This window comes from Epinephelus fuscoguttatus, linkage group LG21 (genome assembly GCF_011397635.1).
Source record: "Epinephelus fuscoguttatus linkage group LG21, E.fuscoguttatus.final_Chr_v1".
NCBI lineage: Eukaryota > Metazoa > Chordata > Actinopteri > Perciformes > Serranidae > Epinephelus > Epinephelus fuscoguttatus.
In genome coordinates this window covers 17,242,956-17,261,747 of record NC_064772.1, presented here as the reverse complement: position 1 = coordinate 17,261,747, position 18,792 = coordinate 17,242,956, and the positions used below count along the sequence as shown (strand labels likewise).

Genomic DNA, 18,792 nt, shown 5'->3' with positions numbered 1-18,792 from the left:
CTGCATAAAAGCACAGCAAAAACAAACATCTCGTTGTTTTTTTTTACATATTTATTAGTGAGTGTTTCCTTCATCTTTCGTAGCGTTTAAACTCAAGTGTTTTTCTAAACAGTAAAAAGTACCTGAGTGCAGAAAATGGCACATTTTATATTTGTAGGTAGGATCCACAGATTCATATTCATAAACACAAGTACGTCTGTAATAGTGAAAATAAATCTCGTAATCACAAAATACTGTATCATACATAGAGTATTAAACTGTAAACTGAGCTCGAGCTGATTGTGACATTTTTCTGTATTTATGTGTAAATACTTCATGTGGTTCTACTCGTATAAATGAAAATGCTATATAGACATTCATGAGGCTAAGATAATGGGTTCCTCAAAGATAGCATATCAGCGACACTTCATGTTTTTTGCGCATCATTTTGCACCTTTTCATTTTAAGACAGTTACATGTTATGAAAAGCACTACGGTAAGTCCACTTGGCTTCATAGAATTCATCATTTCCTACAAAACTTGCATAATGAAATATACATTCAGATATTCAGTTGCACGTGGAATACAGTTCTTACAAAATGTATTTCAAATAACCATAAAAAATATTTATATATATAAATCAAATGCTGATTTGGTACTTTAAAAAATAAAAGTCCTCCTTCTGTGATTGCCCTGCTGTATTGCACTTGCTGGTAAAGGTGGTTCACTTTGGAGGAGAAAGGCATCTTTTCAGCATTGGAGAGGCGTTCGCTGCTGCAGCCCTGGGCTCATTTCAAAAAACTGTCCCTTTGCTCTCTCCGTACGGACTCTCCATGTGCCGTGTCGGTGGACCAGTGCCACATGGGGGAAGTCTAGCTGCTCACTGCAAGCTCCCTTTCAAGACATCGCTACGATCCAGGCGATCCCGCTGCTGAAAAACATACAGCATGACATTAGGGCACGTCTGAGGAAATTAAGATACACTGACATTTGGAAAAGAAGACGAAAACAGACATACAGGTCTCCGTTTCCTTCTCACAGATGTAACTTATGAGATCTTCACAGAAGAAATCGTTCCACAGTCCTCCATGGATGAGTCCCGCACAGTCTTCTCCGATTTCATGCCCATGGCCCCAGTTGTCAGGCTGACCAGGCTTCCACTTTCTGCAGGCAAACAACAGGGGGCAATCACACATTAGATTTAGCACTTCTTCTATGAGTGTAGCAAAAAAGTAAAAGAGAATCAAACTGCAGCAGGAATTGAAGCTGGATCATCTGATTTCTTTGGCAGATTTTTTTTCTCTCAGGACCACAAGTGTAGGTCTTTGAGGTTGACCAGGGTTTTTCCCATATTGATGAATTTCATAATTGTGTCTTTATCCTTTATTTGCAGTTTTGTAAGCTTTAATGGTTGTCCAAATACTGGATTTTTGCTTTTGTTGCAAAAGCAACTGCTCTGACTGGACCAGCCTAAATAAATACAGGTTTAATGAATGTGAAACTATTTGCTTTGTTTGAACGGGCAGCAGCAGTACAGGAGTAGAGCTTTGCTTATATTTCATCGCTGTCAGAAAATATCAGAAAGTTGAGATTTTCTTAGGACTTTGCACGTTTATTGGTGTTGTTTCATGTAACGGAAAGCCTAGCACTTGTAATTATTATTATTATTATTATTATGGCAGTGTTCCATTGCGCTGAAACAGAGTATCCGTCCTAGGAGCAGCACATACTTTCATACAGGATAAGATGTTCCCTCTGATGGAGATATTTTCTGATTCAATACTGACGTGAAAGCAGGTTCAGTCCCGTCCAGCCAGCGCCAAACGTTCTCCTCAGCCCTGTCGGTCAGACCCATCCAGAAGTAACCCTTTCCATGTGTCTGTGTCTTCAGCCATTTCTGAGTTGACATGAGGACACATCACAGAGCAGTTACAACCTTCCCTTCCAACACATAATAACTTTACGATGAAAATACAATTATAATCAGTCACCTGTTCCTCCAAATTGTTGATGATCAATAATGAAGCAGACTCTGATTCACAGGTTGCCTTCGCGTCATCAAAACTGTGCAGGTCTTTGGAGAAAAAGTAGCACTTGTCTTTGTAGTATACCCACTCAGAGGGACATCCTGTAAAACACGGAGACAAAAACTTTTATTATCAATAATGATAACGGCTGGGTATCGTTTATGAAACTGCAGTACCTGTACCCTTGAAGTGACACAGTAAAGTACTTCATCTGATACCCATTATGAGTGGCATGTAGTATAGCCAGACTTGTAAATGCTGCACTCAACTTCAGCACACCACAGATTGTATGGAGTGTAGCTGCTGCTGAAGTGTGAGCTCTGTGCTGGGGAAAAGTTGTGAGTCTGCTTGGCTTTACACACACAATGACAGAGCTACATGTTATTAAATGGTTATTAACTGGTTTATTGACAGAGTCGAGGCATTTAAGTGTCAGTGTGAGTTTGATTTGACTGTTTAACAGCTCCATGTGGGATGTTAGCTGCTGCTGCTGTGTTAGCTTGTGCTACCCAGGCAGGCGCTGAACTGACTGTTCGATGGAAGGAGAGTTGCTCCCTAGATGGCAGCAACAGAAAGCTTGCTAATTCAGCAGGGAATCAGGACGGTCTGGGATCAGACCCCTGGAGCAAAAGGGACTGAATGCAAGTATTGTTTGACTGACATTTCGATAGGACTTGATACTGGGTTGTTTTAGTCGATACCTTAACGAATCGAGTACAGATACCTAGCCCATACCTCGAAAATATTCATTAGGCAAGACTGGCATTTTGGGGATTTCACATATTTGCTTTCTTGTCAAGAAATCAATGAGAAGATTGATAACTGTTCTATTTGTACAGATTTGTTAAAATAAATAAAATGAAGTGGATACAGCATTGGAGGCAGGGCTCAGTTCATTCCTATGAAAGTTGCTCAGAGGTGCATGAAGCCAAAAAAAAAAGTTCAACTGCCACGTATAAAATCACCTGGATGATCAGCACTGCTTCCACACTGTGTAGAGCCCGCCCGTAGAGCAGGCACACTAGAGACTTTCACCAACCAAGCCAGCTACTTCCGGTTTAGCACTCTGCTGAGTTGAATGACGATAAAGTGATTCTTCTAGACTTTCCAAATATTGTCGGACCAAATGGATTAAAACTCAGATAGTGAGTCATTATGCGAAGGTTGTGAAGCTAAAAAAAATCTGTTCACTGATTTACAGATGCCTTTTTCACCATGTAAGTCTGGGTCAACGATATGATATTATCATGATACTTCAGTCGTGATACAATATTATTGCAATTTTAAATATGTTGCAATATGCTGAGTATTGTGATAATATATATTGGGATTTATTGGGATTTATTACAACTGTAAATTATGTCCCCAAAGGAAGACTTTGTCAACTTCTGTTTTATCTAATAAGATAAAGTTCTCAGTCTGTTCATCTCACTTAAGCCATTTTTTTGTAGCAGCAAAATTTATCGAGTGGACTGAAAAAGCAATTGATTCAATTATTCTAGTAGGCTACCTAAAGTTTGGTTTGTATTTGTAATATTAGTTATTGATAGAATAAAAGTATTGATACTAATACTAAGATATTGCCACACATAAATATTGTGATACTATGCTGTATTTATTTTTCCCTCCACCTCTAGTGACAGAAGACTTAAAGTCGTACCTGGGGCCCATAGTGTAGGAGCTACTGCCTCATCCTGCAGAGACACAGGCCCCAAAGGCATTGATGAACCCCGGACTGGGTGCCCTGGTTGTCCTGGTGGTCCTGGTGGCCCTGGAGGCCCCACTGGTCCCGGCAGTCCCCTTGGCCCCTGCTCACCAGCTGGCCCCATTGAGCCTCTGATACCTGGTGGGCCCTGTGCCCCCTGAGGACCAGGCTGTCCATCTCTTCCAGGCAGCCCAGCAGTACCTGGCTCTCCTTTAGTTCCAGGAGGTCCAGCCCTGCCTCCTGACCCTCGAGAGCCCTTGGATCCGGGGCTGCCAGGTACGCCTGGCATGCCTTTTAACCCTGGCAGACCAGGTGGGCCTGGGATACCCTGCTCTCCTCTGGGCCCTCGTATTCCTGGGCCACCTTTCTCACCTTTTTCTCCCTTCTGGCCAGACTGACCAGCTGGCCCCTGGGGTCCTTTGTCCCCTCTTGGCCCTCTGGGACCAGGAGGACCTGAAAAATAAGACTGACTGTGAGCTAGTGAAACAAACTTCAAAGTATTTTTTAAAAGAATAGTGACATTGTTTTGCTTTCTTGCTGAAAGTTAGATGAGGAGATTGATACAACAACTACGGCCAATAGCCGTTAGCTTATGTTTTTAGTCTGGCACGTAACTCCGGGAAAAAACACAACTTTTGTTTTTTTACACTTCTGTTTTAGTGCAGATTTATCAACAACATAGAGCATGTCAATCAATAAATTTTTTACAAATGCTGGTAGGTGGATTTTGTTACCTTCAGACTGAACCAGGCTACCTGTTTCCAGTCCCGATGCTAAGCTACGCTAACCAGCTGCTAGCTTCATATTTAGCGTACAGACATGAGAGAGTTATCGATCTTTTCATCTTAGTCTATGCAAGAAAGTGAGCGAGCGCATTTCACACACAACCCTCACCCTTTAAAATAGTGAAGTTGGTTATTAGTTGTGAGTGTTTGGTGTCCACCAGCTTCATCTCCTCCATGACATAAGAGAGGTTGGTGACCTCCTTGTCCACACGTGCTGCCAGCTCTTCCTGCTGGGACCTAAGACTGGCTGCCTCTGTCCTCACATCCGTCACGCTGCCGTTGAGGTTCACCAAGAAGTCTGAGTGACGGCCGATGGTCTCAGAACAAGTGCGTAAGTCGTTCAGGTTGAGGTTGATGGCACCCAGAAGCTGCGTGGTGAAGCTTATGTTGCCGGTAACGCGATCCATGCTCTGCTCTGACTCATCCAGCCGCACCTCCAGTCGGTCGAACTTGGTAGATGTGAAGTTACCGAAGTCCCTCTGCCGGTCCAAGATCTCCCTCAGGGTCTGGTCATGAGCATCAGCCGTGCTGCTGGTGTTCTGAAGCTGGCTGGCCATAAAGGCAAGCTGTGATCCCACCTCCTCCAGGCTGTCGTTGTTTGCCTTTGCAAGAGCTGAAGCATTACTGGCCATGACCTGTAGGTTTTCCACCTTCTTACGAAGCCACTCGGCATCAGAGCGCGTCTGCCTGGCCGTCTGCTCGAGGCTCTGAAAGTCATTGCGCATTTTTTGGATGGCCTGGCTGGTGTCATCCACTGAGCGCTGCAGAACGGCGATGAGGCCTCTCTGCTGGGCCTGGGTGAAGTTGAGGCTGCTAATACTGAGCAGTGCCTGGTCCTGAAGCTTCACCTGCTGCTGGAGTTCTCTCTGCAGCCGGGCTGTGTCGTCCTGCAGGCCGTCAATGATGCCACCATAAGACTGCAGGGTGCCATTTACAGAGTGCAAGGTGGCTGTGTTGCTATCCACCACTCCCTGAAGGGAGCCCTGGCTGTTCTGGATTTCTGAGCCAATGTTCTGCAGCTGACTCAGCTTAACTTGATCGCTGTGGATGCGTTCCTCCACCGCAGACAGCTGCCTCTGGAGAGTCCAGATATTGTTCTTGAAAGCCTGGATCTCTGTGGTGGTGTTCTCCGACTTCTCCCCGGCTTGATCATCTGACAACGAAGATTTGAAAAATAAGTTACAAAAATGTCTCAGTTTCTCACTGCAGCTTTCACTTCAGTGTAAGCCAGAGACTTACCTAGCTTTTTCAAATCAGTCTCAACAGCTATTATCTTTCCTCCATAGTTTGCAATACCTTCAGACACACTGTCAACTCTTTGCACCACTGAAAGAAAAAAAGGACAGGTAGAAAAAAGGTTAGTGTCATAGTCTCATCACAGACTCCATCCTTTATTAACCAGAATTGCCTGCAACCACAGACATCATATATAAAAGGGATCAGAGAGGAAACCACTGACAGATACTATAAGAGATCTGTCTACGTGTCTTGTGGGCATGTAATAATGCTGGACTCGATTAATGTAATCTCTCAGGTTAGGCCAGATTTAGAGTGTGACAGCAGGTAGGGAAATATAGAAAAAGTGAGGTTTGGAGTTGGAGTGCTATTAAAGTTTGGGTGAGAGACAACGAAAGTAAGACACTGCGAAAGAGACAGAACGGAAGAAACAGTGATTCAGCATGGATGGAGTGGGTGGTCAGTTACAGATGCCAAGAATGGAGGTGCACGGGGAGACACTGGTGAGGGCCCTAGGGGACAGGAAGTGACCTAAGGGGGGGTCTTCAGTAAACAGGCGGATCAAAGACAGCCCAGAGGAGACAGACGCTGTGGCAGGGGAGGCTCTTCACGCCCCCACGGGCGACACCAGCGTTCATTTCCTCTGGAATGTGTTTGGGATTCCAGGGAATCAGCCCACTTCTACCACCAGCCTCGCCAGGGGGACACATCCTCCAACTGGTAGCTGTACGGGCTACTCTGCTGGGAAGCTGTGCCCCAGCTGTTTATTCCTCACAGTTAAAACAACAGTTTGGTCACAAGGCTTTTAAATCAACTGAGAGACAAGATGAGCCAGTTCAAATCCATCCGTCCCTCCAAATAAAGACACAGGTAAAGCCTTTTATTCATGGCCTCACGAATGGCTTTAATTTCATGGTGTAACAGTTAGTGACTGGTTTATATCCCCTGTATATTAAATTTAAAGCAAAACTTTGACATTTTAGGGGACTATGCTTATTCAACCCAATCTCACTTGTCAAATGATGAAGCTTGGTCAGTAGCCCTTGGTATCAGATACTAACACAACGTGGCACCTTTAAGTGGCATTTTTTGACGCTCCAAGCAATTGCCATAGCATAAAGGAGCAAGAAAGTCCCAATAGAATGGGAGGGGAGGTTGATGGATAAAACAAACTCTGGACTTTCATCCAGGAGTCCGCTATTTGTCTCCCATGTGAAACCAAAAGTTAATCAAGTTAGCATCACATTTTGACATGTTGGGCCACTGACCAAGTGTTGGTATTTGACAAATTGGGAGTGAGAATGATTTGGCTTATTTGTTTTCTTGCAGAGAGTTAGATCAGAAGGTTGATACCACTTTCGTGTCTGTCTGTTAAGAGCTAACACCAGCATCTGGCTAGCTTGCCTAAGCATAAAGACTGGAAACTGGGAAAAACAGCTAGCCTGACTCTGTCTGGTTTAATCCAAAGTTTAAAAAAACACATGTTGTGGTTTTACAGTGCTGGTAGGCATTGGTGGGTGCCATGCCATTGTTCCAACAAGCCCCAGTAGTCGGCAAAATATCCCAGTTGACCAAAAGATCAAGTGTCTGACAGCCTGGTGTCCAAAAAACGAATGTGCATTGCTCCGAAGAGCTGTTTTTCCAAAAATAGGCTGCACACTCTTCCAAACGGAGCACATGGCTGATAATAATAACTCTAATTGGTTTTCCCTGATATTCTTTCCCTAATACTGCATGCACACTACCAAACGACAAAGTAACAGGCTACAAGTCGTTTTCAGTGGGAGACGTGACATGAAGCTATGAACTGACGCCCGGCACTTGATGCTGTGGACAGGCCTGACAGTGCAAATCAAAGCTGATCTGTGCTCAACTTGATTCAGCGCTTTCATGATGTGATAAAGGGCGGCACGGTGGTGTGGTGGTTAGCACTCTCGCCTCACAGCAAGAGGGTTGCCGGTTCGATCCCGGGCGTGGGAGCCCTTCTGTGCGGAGTTTGCATGTTCCCCCCGTGTCAGCGTGGGTTCTCTCCGGGCACTCCGGCTTCCTCCCACAGTCCAAAGACATGCAGATTGGGGACTAGGTTAACTCTAAATTGTCCGTAGGTGTTTGTCTCTATGTGTCAGCCCTGCGATAGTCTGGCGACCTGTCCAGGGTGTACCCTGCCTCTCGCCCGATGTCAGCTGGGATAGGCTCCAGCCCCCCCGCGACCCTCGTGAGGATGAAGCGGTTAGAAGATGAATGAATAAATGAATGATGTGATAAAGCCTCAACCAATCATATGATCTTGTTTCTAGCTTTGGTACTGTGTTGTTTAGCTTCGTTAGCTGACAGTATGCTAGTTTTCTGCAGGGTTTTCTGGTGCACATGGTGGTGCAACAGGGTGGCGAAACGAGATGTTAAAATGCAGCTTAGATGTTGATCAAAAGCATAAATAGTTTTAGTGATATTGCAAGCCCATCATGACGTAACTATGTTAACAAGAACTTTGAGCAACACTTAAACAGCGACTCGACGATAATTTACCTAGTAGTATGAAGGTCAAAATTTAGCCATATACTTCAGGGAAGTGGCCCTTTGGAAGAATGTGTGTTTATTTTTGGGATACTGGGCTATCACAAAAATGGGCATAGTACATTTTCTGGACTATTGGGGCTTCAGAATTATGAGCTGTCAGAACAATGAGCAGCTGCATTTTGTCACCCTTGGAGCGAGCCAGGCTAGCTGTTTACCCCTAACATAAATGTCTTCTGGCTTTCTTTAGCTTTATATTTACCCCACAGATATGAGAGTGGTGTTGATCTCAAATAACAAAAAGTAATTCACAAAATGTCAAACAAACCCTTTAGATCTAAGACTTCAAAAACTAAAGGAAATGATTCTTTAGTCTCCAGGCTGCAAATTAAAAAAGATTTTTTACAGTAATGGAGAATTGCCTCCAGAGTAATAGAAACTGAGATGTTTGGACAAATGTTTGACCAAAATGGTCGAAGTTGTTTTCTGTTTCCTTTCTTCACCTTCTTTGACGTCCTAAAAACACACCTAGAGTTGACTCCTGGAACAAATAAACATATTTTAGACCATATGAACCTTTAAAAATATCCTCGGATTACCACATTATTTTTTAGTTATGAGAGAAAATGGTCTGTTGGAAAGGAAATGTTCCACACATCAAACTAAATGGGACACATTTCCAGACACAGAACATACAGTTCAGCTTTGCAGAGCACAAAAGACACTTTGACTTCACGTCCACGTCCACAGACCGGACCATACACTACACCTATGGCCACATTGTTTCTTTCACCGACACTCACACGTACACTAGCCTGGAAACTGAAACTAACACAAGCACGCTCCCATATACAGACATTTCTGGGCCTTTTCCACATGTTCTGTTCGTGTACTGGCCTTCAGGGAGGCTCACTGCATCACACTGTGGCAAAATTAACCATAAAACACACATGCAAAGAAGCTGAAGTTGCAACAGGGCTGCAGAGGAAAGCATTGGTTTTGGCAGAAAACCATCTTGGGTCCAAGTGTTGTAAAAATGAGCTGTTCTGTACCCAGTGTGAACTCTTTCCAGCTCTTGTGTGGGTGGTTCTTTAAACCATCCGGATTGTCTTGTAAAATCCAGCTTCCTTATACATATAAAGTCAGAAATAGTAAAAAATAGTTATGAAGCGAGTTAACTATAAACTCCATGCTTTTGTAATTTTATCATTTCTAGGAGCCAGAGGGGGCTAGCACCTCTAAACTTAATGCACAGCTGAAAGTACAACTCATAAAGGAGATAAGATAAACCCTCAAGGTCAAATTTACAGATGAAGTAGTAATGCATTTACACATAAACCTACTAATGATTTTTTTCCTTACAAAAACACGATTTTGAGTGTTTTATTCACAGTGTGTTGTGCTAAATGTCTCCTTGGTCACTTGTTAAAACCTCCAGAACAAGTGGAAAGAGTGAGAGAAAGTAACTGTACAACATGTTCTCAACAGCTAATTGCCATTAAAGAAAGGGCAGGATTTAATTTCCACTGTGGAGGCGCTTTCTAAAATCCCATTATTGCCTTCTCCCACTTTAATAGTTTAAGGCTCATTCACTCACTTAAGTCTTTAAGGCAAGCAGCTCATCAACATGCTGTTATGTAGGCATGATATTGTTAGGACTTTATTGATACTCTTATTGGTTCTTTTTATTACCTAATAATTGCTACCTAATAAATAATATATCATTAAAACAGTTTACAACAACAAAATCACTATATAAACTCAATAATACCTCACTGGAAACAGATCTCAAAATGTCAATAAAGTAAATGATATGTCTGACATCAAAATGCTAGGTGAAGTTAAGTTTTCGTCAGTCTCACTCATCTGTCCTGTCCTAAATGTTCATCTAGGTCTCTTAATTACTGTCTGTGCTCACAGCAATTACAGTAAGTTTTGTGAGCAGCAGCAACTGAGAGGCCTGGACTTTGTTTGCCCCGGATTATACCTTTCAGGCTACAAAGAGGCTGGTGGTGGTGGTTGTACCTGCAACCTGAAAGGTGGCCTGCAGGCACCGCTCAGGGCTGGAAGCATCCAAAAAGCATCATGCTAACAAATTCATTCAACTGTAATTCAGCTAGTCAAATCTACAGACATGTTTTCTTTGTTGTGAAAAAAATGTTCAGTGAGAGATTGCTCTGAGTCACAGAAGCTTATAGACCTGCAGCAAGCCTAGAGGAGACGTCAGGACTTAACAAGGCGACCTCACAGACTCTTCCAGACTTTCGAAATGTTATCGGACCGAATTGATCAAAGGAGTCATTTCACTCAGCTGTGAAGCTGTGTGCACGTGCTTTCGCTGGTCTCGAGCGTAAGCATGCACACGTGAGCGTGGTGCACAGAGAAGCAGTTGGAGCTGAAGGCTACAACGAGGCTTAAAACAGAGTTCAAATGATGTTTTTCCAAACAACTTTTTATGTTGGGGCTTCAGGACACTTGGATCATTACGGACGAGCACTATGGAGATATTTTGTAGTTTCAATCATGTGTTTTTGGACGTTTGAATCTGGGGCACCATAAGCCTCCATTAGGTGGAGTTTGTTGCTACCCCCTCTCCCCTGGGATCTCCGCAAGTGTTGTGAGGACTTTAAAACTTCACCTGAGCCTCCATCGGCAAATGGGTGAGTAGATAATGGCTGAATTTTGATTTTTGGGTGCACTATCCCTTTAAAGTACATTTTTTCTGATTGTACTTACATAGTTTGAAACAGACTTTTACTTGTAACAGAGTTTTTACAGTGATGCACTTGTACTTCTACTTGTGTAAAGGATCTGAACACTTGACTGTGGCATGCTAAAGCACAGCATAACAGTAGCACAAGTATAAGAGAGTCAAAAAGTCAGAAACTGACCTCGTAATGTCAGGTATACAGCAACTTAAATTTGCTAATACTGGCTAACATTAGCCACAATAAGCTGTAGGTCATACCAGATGATGTAAGGCTGTGGCAGGAAAATGGTTTTCATATTTAAAACCAGCTGGTCCTTGAGAATAAAAGGCCATTCTCACAGGGAGTGAGGTAAAATGCACAGGTTATGTGCTCTTCCAGTCAGTTTCTTTGTGTCTTTAAAGAAAATTAATGGGACTTAAATCCTCCAGAGTCCAGAGAGTGACCTCATATTGCTTTTGGTTGCGTCAATCAACACAACAGGCTGCAGAGGAGAAGACAGAGGTCACTGAATCCCCGCCAAACCTTGAAGGTTAAACTGCATCAAAACAAAAGAGCCACATAGAGGACGTTCCTGTGGGTCAGTGATGGAGGACAGAGAGAAGCACACATGTTAAGTGCATAGAGCACTCTGGGTCTCACTACATAACCATCTGGAGCTGGGAGTGTGTTTAGCCTGAGCTGTGGTTCCCTTGACAGAGCGTAGCTTCAGTGCCAGTAAAAACCCAATTTCAGTGGGTTCTGCTGGAGTTGTACTAAGTTCACTCGCTGCTCATCTGGGATCAATTAGGCCTGCATGAAAACATGCACCGTGGAACAAGTAGGAGCGACTGAGCTCAGAGAGTAAGGGGACATCATTGTTAATGCACTCAAGACACACAGATAACCCCTGAACATGTTAACTTTCACCAACCAAACATGAGGAGGGGACATATGCAGGCGCATATTGGAGTGTTTAGGACAATTATAGCAGGAACATTCAGAGTTCAATTCTGCGAAAGACGGCGGGACCGTTTCCCGACCTGGAAAAAATGTGAAAAAGCCAACCAGGAAGTTCAGCTCCACAAAGCCTGAAGACCCTCCCCTGAGGAGTGAGCTTTGGGGGTGTTGGTAAAATAAACTGAGAGAAGGTTGTGGGGTGGAGACAGAGGAGCTAAAGCACAGTTTGAGGGGATAGGGTGAAACCAAATTACACCCAAGTTACTGTGAACAGTCTTTGTTGAATCTACTTTGTACTGAATAAATTGTCCATATAAAGATAATGGGGTCCTTGTTTGTAGAGAGAGATGCTTTTGATGTATCAGTTAAATGTATTTTCAATGCTCTGCACACTGTTGATATTTTTTTTATTCAGCTGCATTGTATTGGGGCAGAAGCAGAAACCTCAGAGACAGATATCTCAAAATCTGGACAAATAATACCAAAACGATGGTATCTGCTTGGCTTCATGCTACTTGTATTCATGGAATACTTCAACATTTGGAGAAATAAACTTATTTGCTATCTTACCAAGAGTTAGATGGAATTATTGATACCACTTTCATGTACGCTAAATATGGAGCCACAGCCAGCAGCTGGTTAGCTCGGCTAGAACAAAGATTAGAAACATGCAGAAACAGCTAGTCTGAAAGGCAACACAATCAGTGCTCTAAAGCTAAAGCTAAATAACACCATATATGTTGCACAATCCGTAAAAAAGGCAAAATTTTAAAGTGAACAGTTGTGGTTTTTACAGGGGAATAAGTGTCAGACTATTTCTTGGTCAGGCATAGTAATTTCCTTATTGTCATCATGAGGTTGCCAGGCAACCTGCAGAGATCAAACAAACAAGATTTAAAGCCCATTTCAGACCAAAGATTTGCAAAGAGGTGAAACCATTTCCGAATTTTACAGAGTGAAGTTGCCGTGGTGTGAACTGCTCCGTCCCAACTCGGCTCAAGCTGATGGTGTCAGCTGCGACTCAACTTGTCAAGTCGCCAGTGGCTGATTTTAGATTGTAGCAAAGTCCTATCGGATGGCGAGCTGCTGCTGCTTGCTGTGTGTGCACATGTCACACACACATAGTAAATGACTGGTTAATTGGTGCTGGTTTTTTAAATTATTATGGCATATTTATTATTAATACGCTCCGTTGCTCAGGCTGTTTTAAGATACATTAAGATACGATACGATACGATACGATACAATACGATATGATGCGGTAAGATTAGATACGATACGATAATCCTGTATTCATCCCACAGCAGGGAAATTTGCAACATTACTGCAGCAGAGGGATAGAGTGCAAACATCAGTGGAAAAAAAAACACAAACCAATATATAAGTACGTATTAGTAAAAAGAAATACACAGATCGGTGTAGTCAGTAAAATGTACAAAACAAAGAGCAATATAAGTAAATAGTACAAACACAAAGCAATATAATACGTAAGCAGTAAAAAGAGGCAAAAAATAATTAAGAGACAAACTGAATGGCTGATTTCACATTATTAACTTATGGGATAGTATGTTTTCGCCATTTCATCACCAGAAGAAATGCAACTGTAAAAAATATTTCACTGAAACTATCTTCATGTATATTTCAAGAAGCTACACATTATATTAAGCGACCAAATAAGCCCCAAAAGTTGGAAGTTAGAATAGAAGTACAGTTGTTGCCTGCAGATGATACACCGTCTCGTCTAGTTCAACGGGGTAAAGCGGCAGGTCTTAAGAATGTTGCAGACTGGTGCACTGCAAGTAGTTGCAAGTTTGAACTTGTCTTATCTTCAGACAGAGCCAAGCTAGCTGTTTCCCTTTGCTTCCAGTATTTGTGCTAAGCTAAGCTAAGTGGTTGCTGGCTGTGGCTTCATATCTAAAGGAGAGATCGAATACATGAGAATGACCTTTTTTAGCTAATTCTCAGCAAAAAAACACTAATAAATGTGTTTCCCCAAAATGTCGTATTAAGTATTTATTAAGTGAACTGCCCTTTTAACTGTATGTCCGAGTGACCTCTGAGAGAAACACTGCAGAGTTTTTCTTCTAAGTGTGGCGATCCTCTCCTCATATTTTCAATTACTGATCTACTGCCTTTAAAAAATAGAAAAGAAACACTGCCAAAGAACATTCATGTCATTCTCGGGTGGCCACCCTGGTGACGATGAAGACTTCTTTCTCTTCCTCACACAAACACACACGAGGTCTCACATACACTCATCAAACGGCAATGCTCTTATTTTTTGGCTGTATGAAGAGAAACCAAATGTAATGCGAGGACGCCTGCTGTCTCGGCACACTGTTAGCAAATCATTTTAACATTTTAGAAATTGCATCATTGAAGTGATGTTTAGAAATGTTTGTCATTTTATAATTGTAAGCATCAGGTCTCAGTTACAGAGGAGAGTGTAGTTTACTGGGCAGTCTTACCTTTATATCCAAGCACAGCGACAGCGATGGTGAGGAGAGTACACAGCACATAGAGCAGAGCGATGGAGGTCTTCAGTGCCCATTCATTCTTACACTTGGTGCACTGGGTGCCCTCCTGGATCCCTGCATAAAAAACAGAAAGACCGCATGATTTAATACATTTTTCTAAAGCAGAAAGGTCTTAAAAGGACATGTGGGTAGAATTTGGTGTTAGCTGGGGACTCTCCATGTCCAGGAGTCCCACATCTGGACAAACAGTCCTGGAGTCTACATTAAAGGGTCCTGCAGTTCCCTCAGGGGCCGGGTGGTGAAGGGGCAGGGGACACAAAAACAATCCCCCCCACTGATTTGTTTACACTCATGCTTATTTTCCAGAACTCAGTTTTCACTCTGCAAACTTCCTCTTTTTCAGTCAGTCTCTCTTGTGAGCACAAAGATTCACACTTCGGTGAGTTTTACACAAGGAACAAGGAAAGTAAATGTAATGCACTTTTCTGTGACATTAAATTCTGCATCTTTGCACATCTGCACCTTTCTCCTCTTGCAGCCTCAGTTGACTTTGGAGTCAAACTAAAAGGCAGCTAGCAGGGGACACTGGTGGAATATTCCTTTCTGAGGATATCTTTCATGACAGATGAGTGGCGAGATGCACAGCACTGACGGGAACACAGCTGTGTTTCATTTTCAGTTCAGGAAGTGTGTGTCTGTGTGTGGAAATGTCGGGGGGGGGGGGTTCTGGTTTTCATGCACCTGGAATGGAACTCACTTCACGTTCACAATATGAAGGATTAGGTCTTTTTTACCATGGCAGCACAAAGAGGGCAATGCATGACTATCACCATCTGAAATCACATGACCATTATTCATCAACCTGTAAGGAGCCAGGACCATTTAGCGCCAAAGATTTCACCACACATCTCGTTTAATACATGAGGTAATACTTCAATAAATTAAAGCTGCAGAGCTGATTGGCTCGCCGGGGTCTCAATGGGAGTTTAGATGCCAAAGTTAACAACTTGAATCACTCTTATGGGTGTGAAGGGACTGTTAATGACCACCGAGTGTTAGATCTCCGTTAAACACCAAGTCCAGCTGGAAGGGAGGTTTCCTTAGCGCCCGGCCAACCTGAGAGAACATGAGATTTACGGTAAAAAGTGTGGGCAAGTCTTGCAAAAAAAAAAAAAAAAAAAAAGAGTGAAAAAAGGGTTTTAAATTTAATCCTTAATCCATGGTTTTGATTTTTTCCCAAATCAAATGCCATCAATGCCAAAACACAGACCTGCTATATTTCATCTGCCAACAGCTGTACTTTGCAAAATTGAGTGTAGAAATCATCAATGTTCATTTAATGCAGATACACTGGTATATATGTCAGCTGAAAAGTACAGAAAACTGCTGTACAGAAATGAAAAATTAAGTTTGAGGTAATTAGAAACAGTGCCAGCATTACACATTTTGTCCACCAGACTTTCTTTAAAACAACTAGTCTAAGGAGTCAAATCAACATTGTTTTATGTTATGTGATTGTGTTACTGGATTTATTTAAACTCCCAAATATTGATGTAAGTATCTGCCTCTAAAAGTCAGAATCAGTCAGGCTATAATCTTTAGACTAACAAAAATAACTGCACATCTTCAAACCTTCATCAATTTATTTTTGGCCACTTGGGGGCAGCGTAACAAGTCATAAATACAACACTGATATTTTAAAACCTTATCAACTTTTGATGGGGCACAGGTTAGCAAACAATTGTCTCTCTACACATTTGGCAGATATGGAGTAACATTGAAGATGTGTTTAAGGTAACCTGACAAATATATAAATCCAATCTTCACTCTGTTTCTAGCTCTGCTTTGGTCTCCACCAACACCTGAATGAAGCCTCTGGCCCTTTAGCTGCTCTTTAGCTGCTAATATAGCTTATATATAGCTATATGATAAACAATATTCAGCAGTTAGTTGCTTTCTCGGTCTCTGCCATTTGTTGCTGAGCAGGTAGCGTACAGTGTTTATGCTACTTTATCACAGAAAACAGCTGCCTGCCATGGTTGAAAAAGATAATTGCACGGTACAGTCACAGGTCGTATAAGTAAGAAATTGCGATGAATTTCACTTAAGCATCAATGTACAATTTATATTGCAATGCACAAGTTAATAAAGGAGCCAATGGGCTGAGCTGAAGCATTTCACTGGAGTCATAGCTTGTATGATTTAATTTGTTAAATAAATTGACATGTCGTTGATTGTAACTGACTGTTCACAACATAATGACAAAGCCCATCTGATGCCACTGCAACCTGCTTGAAGGTGGTTGTGTGTGCTTTCGGCCCAACTCAGCACAACTTGGTAATGGTAAACTGGTAATGGAGACACAAATTGATGCAGCATGGTTTGACTGTGGCCAAAAGTGCTGAAGTAAAAGCCCTAATAATAATTTGACGGAAAAATATTGATTAAAGCAGCCGTAAACCAAGGTTTCTGACAGGCAAAAAAAACCCAACCTTTACTTTTTGCCTCAAGCTGCACTAATAAATCTGTGAATAAATCTCAGAGCATGACATCGTCACATAAACAAAATCAACTATTCGTGTCTTTTGTTGATTTCTGGCCAAAATCTTTAACACAGGAGGAGAGAAAGGGAGGAATGCTTTGGATGCATGATCAGGATCAAGAGGAGGACACAAAAAACTTTATGTTGCGCTGTTCTCTGCGTACATATTGTACCACACCTGAGAGTGACCTCAGCTTTTAGAGCTCTAAACCACGTCTGACGCTTGTGTCTAATCACCCTCAATGGGCTCCTTGAGACATATAAACAAGTGTATGTGTGCCTGAAAGACATTTGTCTTTTAAAAGCACAGCTCTGGGTGTGGAGCCAGTAACTAAGCACAAAGAAGCTAACACAGCTGTGCATGAGGAGTTACCAAAGTCTTCCCTCGCCACCGGTTTAACTGTAAGAAGAGAAGTGCACTCTGGGAATGCAGCCACCATAAATGATTGCATTTCTGAATCATTCATAACTGCTGACATGTTTGAAGTGTCAGCTCATGCATGCTTCCACAATAAAGCAATCATATCAGTTCATCAGTTCACAGTAATCAAAGCGCTGCTGCCCAAATTTGCTGCTCCAATCCAAACAGGCTGACAGTGTTTACAAATCTGCTGCACTGAAATGATACCAAAACACTTTGTAAGAGTATAAACTATTACACAGGCAAAAGGCTTTTCCATTTCAGTGCACGCTGACTGATGAGCTTCAGATGCTCCGAGGATAAGTGGAGAATTTCGTGTTGGCTGTCAAATGTGGAGGACACCTGGCATAACACAAAACACATGGCCGACAACACAACACAACAACAAGGAGGGAGAATTCGGTTTCACAGCTCCTCTACGAGCACACAGACATCAGATGGAGCAGCTGTAATCTCTTCAACCCCCGAGTGTCGACACGCCAGTGGGCTGTCTGAGGCTTTATCAGGGGTTGTGACCTGCTTGCTGTTCATTTCCCAGTGGGTCACTTCCTGGATGAGCAGGACAAATAAGGAGAAGAGACAGATGCTGGACTGGACTGCTGAGTGAAGCTTCAGGATAATATTGGTGTTTTTTAACATTGGTGCCAGTTATCTGTGTTTGCTATCGCTGTTACCTTGTTCCTTGTGATGTCTCTATATACATTTACATCATCAGCATAAGTGAAGATATCAGCATTAAATGATTGTATTAACTGGCTTGTTTTGAGAGAGGTAATCAGATGCTACATTGTGCTGGGCTCCAAAGTTTTCAATACTAGTAATAATAGTATGATTGATACTGGACTTTTAATAGTTAGAAAATCTATTAACGATATCTGTCAATAGTACTTTTTAAAAACATAAAAATGTAACATAAAAAAACAATTCAGCGTTTCCCACAAAATTAGATTCTAAGCATGGCGGTAGCTGACGGAGCTGGCGTAATGGGATCAGCAAACTTTCTGTTGCTGACTTTACACAGGTTAGACTCAGTGCTGGACTGAGGGGTGTGCTGTTTCCATAGAAGAGCAGCTGATTTTGTCTGAATTAAGTTGGAAAAACAATGGAAAACACTAGAATGAGAACACTGTTCTCAGAAATAGCGTTCTATTTCTATGTGTATTAACAATGTTTTGCTTTCACTACGCTTGGCACTCTGCTGCTCCAAGAGTTGGTCCCTTTCAGCCTTCCAAATAACCTCAGAGCAATGAGTCAGCATCTTTTGCACATATATGAACAATGGAAAATAAGTCTCACTCCCTCTGAAACATTTGCTTCAAGTTAGCGTTGCAGTTTGCAAAGCTCTCCAGGTATGCTTTGCCCTTTGTCATTGTATTTTAGCCCTCTAAATCACATGCTATTGCACTGGGATGCTCGACAAAAAAAATAAAACGTGGATCCACATCCACTGGAAAGGCTA

The 18,792-nt window shown here is 42.3% G+C and overlaps 1 protein-coding gene across 1 annotated transcript in view; it reads right to left on the bottom strand.

Annotated features, from left to right (window-relative positions):
* Nucleotides 1-34: 34 nt before the first annotated feature.
* Nucleotides 35-18,792, bottom strand: part of LOC125881619 (collectin-12-like) — a 50,354-nt gene continuing 31,596 nt past the window's right edge. The window contains 8 exon segments of the mRNA XM_049564823.1: nucleotides 35-910; nucleotides 998-1,143; nucleotides 1,767-1,876; nucleotides 1,971-2,107; nucleotides 3,667-4,164; nucleotides 4,606-5,649; nucleotides 5,736-5,822; nucleotides 14,362-14,484. Of these exon segments, the coding sequence (XP_049420780.1) occupies nucleotides 888-910; nucleotides 998-1,143; nucleotides 1,767-1,876; nucleotides 1,971-2,107; nucleotides 3,667-4,164; nucleotides 4,606-5,649; nucleotides 5,736-5,822; nucleotides 14,362-14,484 (2,168 nt within the window). The 3' untranslated portion in view covers nucleotides 35-887.